Genomic DNA, 8,281 nt, shown 5'->3' on the forward strand with positions numbered 1-8,281 from the left:
ATAGACAGAGTGAAGATAAATCATTATTTTTCACAGTGCCTAAAAATGGACGTGGACATAAAAGACACAGAGAACTTTTTATTTTTATTTTTGGTAGCCTTCAGGGTGTTAATTATCTTACAGCACAGGTCTCCGTGTCCTCTGCAGTATCCATTTAAGAAGCAACAAACACAACACAATGGAGGACGTTCTTTGATAAGAAACCGACACTTACTTACTGTACAAGTGCACTTTTTTCTGTTCTGAAAAGAAAGAAACGACACATAACTGAGCAACACTTTGGTCAGTCATATTTGGAATGTTGTTTTGAACATTTTTCTTTTTTCAAACATCGTCATTCGCCGTGCGGATTTCCGTTTATGGACCCGCACTTAACTGAAAACATTTAAAAAACTGTAAACTGTAAACACCATAAATCATGCTCGTTACATGCACTTTGTGACTGTTCATATGTGACTCTTCCTCCAAATATTTGGATGACACCCAACTCACATTTTAGCTTCACTACATTTCCAACAAAAGATGTACTTGTGTTATGACCTTTAGCAAAACAGCGTTTCATAAAAGGCAACAATTCTGTAAGGCAGAACTATATTTGGACAGTAACACATTCATATTTAAGCAATTTGTGCATCATCAGTATATACAGAATAGACACATTTGACATCTTTTACAAAGGATCCAAGGTCTTAACAGACAGTAAAAGCTATTTGAGTAAAAAGGGAAAAAAAAAAAGGTTTGAGGCATTTGTGAGATTTTGGCTGAAAAAACACTAGAATGCAGCTTTTTTAAGACATACCAACAAAAGATATTTAGTTTAACAATTCCCCTCCAGTCAGAACAGAGACACCGCACAGCTGCTTGCAGTTTGTTGTATACCCCACTGGAGGGGCAGGTTGAGGGTGAGCAATAAGGCCACCACATAATGCATGAGGTCTGGGGTTCAGTAGCATTTCATCAAACCTAAATCAAGTATTGACTTTGCTATACAAAGCCAAATCTTTGAGTCTCTCACAGAATCCATCTGACAATTACACACAACTCGCGTTTTTGTTGGCAGTTACACTTTGCCTGTCATTATAGAGTTAAGCATGTAGGTGCAAAAAGCTGCATCTTTCTATATCAGGATGGCTGTGGCTCAGAAGGTAGAGCAGGTTCTCTAATGATTAGAAAGTTGGTGGTTTGATTCCCAGCTCCTACAGATTGTGTCTAAGTAGCACTGGGTAAGAAATAGCTTCCAGTGCATACATGTTATTCAGAAAGTGCTTTGTGGGTGAATGTGGCTTGTATGAGTGTTCAGATATAAGTGCTGTAAAAATATTAAACCTTAACTTGGTACAACTAATTAAAAAAAGGTAAACTGACCAATTCCATAATTGACATCAAAGACCTTCTACAAACCTCTCTCTAAAGTAGAATTTTTCCACTCTGGATTGAGACTCAGACCCCTTTCAGACACACACTCTTTAACTTGAATCTGATGGCACCTAAATGTGTCATCTTCAAGTGAAGTAAAACCTTGGTCAATATGATAACCGCGTCACAGGATTATGAGCATCTCTTTCATCTTTGTGAGTAGCTCGGCTCATTATAATGTCACGTATACGACGATTAATATAATGATCCCTCCCACAAAATGGCATCTGCGTGGGAGGGATGGTACAGATGCATAAAGAAACATGTTTTCAGTAACAACAGTAGGAAAAGCTGAACATTCAAAAGCATCGTTACACTTTGCATGACAAATACTGCACGCTATGGCTCTCTCTGTCACAGTTATGCCTAAATAAAGCTGAGCATAGAGACCAGTTTTCAGAAAAGACAATAATCAAACAAAAGCCACATTACATTATGGCAAATTACTTAAGGCAAGATGATAAACAAAGCTTAATCAGAACAACTTTTTGAGAATTATTGGTTACTTTTATGCCATTAAGTGAGGACTTATAAGAGATTCCAAAAAAATGAGTCATTCTCAGACTGAACAAACATTGTAACAATGGAATCATCACCAGCTCCCAACCCTAACATAAAAACAGAGATATAGCAAGAATGGCACACAGAACTTAATAGCCCTTTTTTTCTGTAAACCTTTTAACTTGACCTTTCATCAGCACAGATTAAAGATTGAAAGCACAGAAAAAAGTCACTGCACAAATCCTACAATACAAGTTCACCATAAGAATAAATTAGCAGTCTGGAACACATTGGTTGTCGGCACTGCAACACTTTAAAGCTCACTGCTGACATGTCCAAGGTATTAAAAGTGACCAGAATACATTTTAGAAAAGGGAGAGAGGGTTTGATAAATATATGAGACAAAGTGAAGTCATTAAAGCTGCCGTCATGTCTTCAGACATTCTGGAGTCCTCTCTCATGGCCGTCCAGCTGCACCTTAATCTTGTGCAGTTCTTCGATCTCCTGGTGGTGGCGCTCTGTCTTGTGGCGAACCAGAGAGCGATAGAAGTGAATGGTGAACACCACAAAAATCACCCCCACTGGGACCATGATGATGGTGGAGGCCAGGGCAGCCTGCCAGCCGGGGTTCTGCTGCGAGGGGGTGGTGGTTTCCAGAGGGGTGGCTGATGTGGTAGTTGTCTTTTTGATCTTGCCAGATTCTACAGGCAAGAACTTGATCCAGCAGAGGAGCACCACTTCTGCTAAAAACAACAGGATCCCCAAGGCCGTGGAGAAGCCCCAGGCCAGCTCGATGTAGTAGTGCATGCGTTCGTGAGGCGACTCGCTGACGGAGTTGAGGTTGTGGATGTTGCTGACAGCTTCCACATTAGGAAGAATGCAGGTGCTGATCAGCAGAGCAAAGAGGTGCACTGCCACCAGGATGGTGGTGCACACACTGAAGGCGATGAGAAGCAGACGAGGGTAACTGTACTGAACTTCCAGCTGCACCTCAACCATGGCCACCTGAGACATTTAAACAGAGACATATCCAAATTACTCTACATCCATGAGTACATCAAAGCACACCAACACAATGCAAACTATACTACGCAAAGAATTTCAGGCATTTTCTAACCCTTCTGTATGAGGTCCCATTAACTGTGGTCAGAAGTATTTAAGCCACTAAGAAAGAGCAGTTTTTTGGCAAGTCTAAGCCTTCAGAAACTTTCTGGAATGTTAACTCTCAAGTCAGATAACAACCACCATGCTTCCAGGGCTGAAAAATAAAGCCAACAAACTGCAGTCCCTCAAATGGAGGCTTGAATTGGCTTCAGCATGAATAAATCTCTAACTCCAATGATCAGGGGTGTCAAGCATAAGGCAAGAGGGCCAGAATTGGCCCAGCAAAGACCCGGTGGCGCGCGCGCGCGCACACACACACACACGGGAAATGAAGCGGTTTATGAAATTTCAGTTTCTGGGTCAGTGTCAGATTCTGTTTCGAAGGCAATGCGTTTTGCTCTGTCTGCCTTACTCTCCATAGCAACAGAGGCTGTGGCTTGTCTTGTGAGAAGCCACAATGCCAGAACAGCTACAAATGCTTCTTCTTGATGAGCAAAATAATTAATTTACTATGGAGATAACAAAACAGCAACTAAGTTAACTATATAGCTGTTACTTTGTGGGAAAATTGCTGTCCAAATTTGATCACAACAGAACACAAGATGTGCTTCTCTGTCAAAAACTTAATTCATCAACTTTAACGATATATTTAACTTATATTGTCAGAAAAAACACTCATCCCATTAAGAATGCAAATGGACAGCACAAACATGACATTTAAAACCACTTCCTTCCTGCAGGTTAGTGGGGATTTTTCATATTAGACTAAACTGACTAACCATTGCAAAGCCAGACAACAGTGCAGAGGTCCTGCTGGAGGCCTTCAGCTTGGCACGGCTCAGATAGAGTTTCCTCCATGACAGTGCCTGCACTGAGTGGTGGTTGGAGCTGACCAACTCCAGGTAACTACGTCGCACCCAGTCCCTGTAGTCCATCCCACTGTTGTCTGGGGCATGCTCTGCTGGAGAACCCATAGGCACATTCAGCTCACTGCTCATTTCACCTGGTGGATATGAAGCAGAGACAGAATCACATCAATGACCTGGTGTCTCAGATCCCATTACAGATTAAGATTAGAGATATGAGATTAATACACGTGGCATGTTTAAGTGATAATAACAAAAGTTTTTTTTTTTTTAATCTCCTGCAAGAACCCTTTGACATGTACCACTTTTATGCAAAAAATTAAGCCACTTTAGCGTGATTCTTACTTTAGCGGTTAACAGTCACAGCTGTTAACCGCTATTCTATCACATTACCATGAACTTTATTTTGAAAGCACTTCCTCAAATTAATCACCAAATTATGATTGATTGAGAAACAGGAGACAGTGTTAACCTTGTGATCAGCGTACTGTGGGACATTTAACAAAACCAACCTTTTTTTTTAAGTGACTCATTTTGAAAACAGAAAACTTCCCTTGTGGTCACAGGAGATACGCATCAGATACAAAAATTTACATTTGGTGATGCTGCTGTGGACAATTGTAGCTCATAAATCATCAATCTGTGACATTCATATTTTTAACCATACAATACTGCAGCATTTATAGCCAAGATGGTTTACCAGCTCCTGCCCATATCTAGGTCTGTTTACATATTACAAAAAAAGAAAAAAAAAAGATACATCATGGGTCCTTCAGTTTATTAACTGCGATGTTATCATAGTAACCCAATAAAGTTTATATATAAAGAAATGCTCGGTTGTGAATGTTTATCTTTGCTGTGTTTTCTCCTGACCATCAATCACAGGAGCTCACTATCCAAATACTCCCAAACTCTGTGTGTGTGAGTGTGAGAGAGAACAGGGGGGCTGTGTCAACAATGTTTTGCACCAACAACCTATTGGCAAAGAGCCAGGGGAGCTAAAGGGAGGGAACAGGAAATCACTATTTTGGAAAAAAAAGACAAAGTTAACGCATGAATACAAACAGCCATGCCATGAGTAAAAACACATGAAAAAAGCAAAGACTTAAGCATGTATATATAAGCACATATCCACTGGCATATTCTAAAGTGATGCACTCAACAACAACATTCAACAAACTGCACAGCAGCAGTACGTCTGTCTCCCTTCACGATGTGCAAGCACAGGCTGTGCAAACACAAACCACTGAATTTTACAGTTTGCACTTTAACCATTAATGCGTCAGTGCTTATGATAGTTAGTGCGCACCACTATCTATATATCTATCTCGCCCACTCTCTTTCTCTCCATCTATCTATCTATATACACACACACACACACACACACACACACACACACACACAGACAAGTGCAAAACGGTGGCCCCATGATTTTGCAGGGGTAACACGTTTCAGCAGATGGGTGCACCTTTACGTCTCTATGTATATTTAGAACTCTGGTAAGTTGGCAGGATCCGTTTACAGAGTTTCGCTAACAGAAAGCAAAAATACCGCTGTTATTTCAGTCAGCGTTAAACAGTAAAAGCCGGAAGACATAATGCGAATACTTATGCAAAAAATCTGGTGCGCATTTTAGCCTGAGTCCATCTTCACCTGATATGAGCACCATAACAAAATTCAGAAAAAGCAGGTCTCTACCAGCTAGCTTATTTAGCTAGCCATTCTCAGCAAGTTCGCCTGTTCCTTAACTTTCCGTCTTACCTATCCGCCAAAGTACCTTTTAATTACGGGTGCAAACTCCGAGACAGTCCTCTCTCCACGTTGCCACCCGACAAATGAACGCTCTCCGGTCCTCTCCGGGTGTTTTAGTCAAACAACTTCCGCTCTTGGCTTGTAGTTAATCAATAAAAGTACCCCCGTTTCACTCCTGCATCTGAACCAGGTCCTCCAACTGCACTGCTCTCCTCCATACCCCGACAACCTGCGTGACAGTTGCGCTTCAATTCCAAGTAAGTTCACCTGCCGCCTGGTTTCCTGGTTCGGATGGTGCGGTCCCAGCAGAGTGCAGAACGGAAGCTGAGGAAAACTAAAGTCCTTAAAATAAAAGGTTTCCGCTTGGGCGTGTAACTTTCAAAATAAAAGCAGGTTGAAGCCTCCCGGTGTCTCCTACAATACAAGGAAGACTGTTCAAAAAGCCCCTTTCATTGTTAATGCATAAAATAATTCCACATAAAACACTTAAAAACAATTAAAGAAAGTTTAACAGTGAACCCTGTTCCCCATAACACTGCATTATAAGCATAAATAGTTGTCTAAACTGGGTTTTGAAAAATGACTTTCACCATGTTGTGATTGTTTCTAGACCCAGCAATGCTTTATGTCACCATCTCTAAAGTAGGCCTCTCACTGGGTTAATAAGATACATAAATTAAATAATGTTATTATACCTCTTAAAGTATGTAATAAGACCTGTAATGTTAATTTTAGATCAAACTCAAAAGTGCAACTAACTGTAACTGGTGGGTAAGATCATCCAGGGCTATTTTGGAGGTAATATCCTCTGTAAAGCTGACAGAGTGGTTATATCCCTCACACCACTGGCACTAGCAAAATGCCAGTATGTGGAAGTGCATTTACTGCTGTCAAAACTTTTTTTTTTTAGATGCATCTATTTAAAGATTTTTCATCCAGGAGCCAGGCTCACGCTTGCCACTCATGTCAGTTTCCTGTGGCTGAAATATTGTATTGTATATTATGAGAAATCTTGCCTTATGCACAAAACTACTTACCTGTAGAGATCTTTTTTTGGTTGTTTCTGAAATTATATTTTAAGAGTAACTCTTGACAAATTGTCTATTTAATTTGCATACATGCTTTTGTTGTTGAATACCTATGTAGTTGCTGAAAGTAGCTGGTCATGCCTTTGCACCTGCTGTGAGGATTGCGAAACTCTTTACAAACAGAACAGTCACTGCTGTTTGTAAAGAGCAGTGTGTGTGCTGAAGTGGTCCCAGATATAATCCGGGAAACACTGGACTTCTATGCTCCTTTAAAAATGTTGCTGCATTCCTCAAATGATGAACTTCAGATGGAACAATAACACTACATGTCCTGAAAACTTCAAACAGCTGTAGACATATCAACAGCCCCCCTTGACATCCTTCAACAATGCTGACTAGCGAAAATCAGATCTTAATCCACCTCGTGCCAACTCTGACTCTCAAGTATTATTGTCTTAATCTCAGTATAACTGCAGAGAGATCATAAATAGCAATAGATTTACACGTGGTCTAATCAGCAGATGAAATTAACTCATTGAGAGTAAAAGAAGAAGAAAAAAATCCAACTAAATCTGGTATTATCCTAATGTAAAGAAATCTGTTAATAGGCCAATGAGAGGTAAGTGTGTCTGACTTCTGTAACATAACTGGTTCTTATTGTAGATTTACAGTACTGTGCAAAAGTCTGGAGCCCTTCTTATTTCATTATATTTTTCTAGGAAAATACGTGTAGTTAAAAAAGCAAGCAAACATCAGTGAAAATACAATATTTGAGGACAAACATAGTTTATACAATTCTAACAAGCTTGAAAATCAATATTTGGTGTGACCACCTTTACTCTTCAGCAACTGGGTGTCTTAGGTAAGCTGTCCTGTACTTTCTTTAAGTAACTCCAGGAATTGTTCTCCAGGGGTCTTGAAGGAGATTCAAAGCTCTTCTTTGGATGCTGCCTGCATTTGTTCTGCTCTCTGTCAAGATGATCCCACACTGCTTCTGGAAGCTGAGGAGGCCAATCCATGGCTGATAGTGTTCAATTGTGTCTTTTTTAACCAGGTAAGCATTTACTGCATCTGCGCAGTGTGTTTGGGATTACTGCCATGTTGAAGCTGTTGCTAGTCAGATACTTTCTAGATAATTTTGCATGGCAGATCAAAATTTGATGGTCCTTTTCTGTGTTCATAATTCCATCAATCTCCAACACCACTGGCTGAAATACCAAACCATGACAGAGCCTTGTCTTATATGCATAAAGACAACTAGTGCACAAGTCAACTTGAAAAAAAAAATACAATAAAGTATGACTCCTTGGAAGAAGCAGCCAGCCCGGAAATGGGTATTATCAATTATCTTCTGTGGATTAAAACACATGGCATATGTGCTATCTATCCAAAATAAGATGTTTACTATAATGCAAAAAAAAATCCCCAAACATTGCTGCTCATTGATTTATTTTTCTTTAATACTTACTGGGGAACAGCCAAACTCCTTAGGCGGATTAATTCTGTTTGGGTGTTTGTGATGCTGCTTTGGTTTTGGGAAGGAACAACAGCTGGAACAGCTTCAAAGCCTGCCCACACAAGTCACAATAATAGTCTCAATAATAAGCACGCAGA

At 40.1% G+C, this 8,281-nt stretch overlaps 1 protein-coding gene across 2 annotated transcripts; it reads right to left on the reverse strand.

Moving 5' to 3' along the window:
- Positions 1 to 65: 65 nt before the first annotated feature.
- orai2 (ORAI calcium release-activated calcium modulator 2) lies at positions 66 to 5,949 on the reverse strand. Of its 2 annotated transcripts, none has more exons than XM_085289707.1 (3): positions 5,665 to 5,949; positions 3,801 to 4,024; positions 66 to 2,922 (listed from the first exon to the last, which is right to left on the reverse strand). In XM_085289707.1, the coding sequence occupies exons 2-3, from the start codon at positions 4,017 to 4,019 to the stop codon at positions 2,353 to 2,355; spliced, it is 789 nt and encodes a 262-aa protein (XP_085145833.1). In that variant the 5' UTR covers positions 4,020 to 4,024; positions 5,665 to 5,949; the 3' UTR covers positions 66 to 2,352. The 2 variants fall into 2 exon arrangements, with proteins under 2 accessions (XP_085145833.1, XP_085145832.1); XM_085289706.1 differs by having other exon boundaries at positions 5,649 to 5,949.
- Positions 5,950 to 8,281: the final 2,332 nt, after the last annotated feature.

This window comes from Mchenga conophoros, linkage group LG10 (assembly GCF_057382185.1).
Source record: "Mchenga conophoros isolate Kocher_MC1m ecotype Shallow Benthic linkage group LG10, M_conophoros_male_GT1.1, whole genome shotgun sequence".
Lineage (NCBI taxonomy): Eukaryota > Metazoa > Chordata > Actinopteri > Cichliformes > Cichlidae > Mchenga > Mchenga conophoros.

Excerpts from the sequence above, each read along its gene's own strand:
- orai2 (XM_085289707.1), bottom strand. The coding sequence starts at position 4,019 with ATGAGCAGTGAGCTGAATGTGCCTATGGGTTCTCCAGCAGAGCATGCC. Across the intron at positions 2,923-3,800 it reads TGTTGTCTGGCTTTGCAATG|GTGGCCATGGTTGAGGTGCA; the intron begins GTTAGTCAGTTT and ends TAAATGTCTCAG.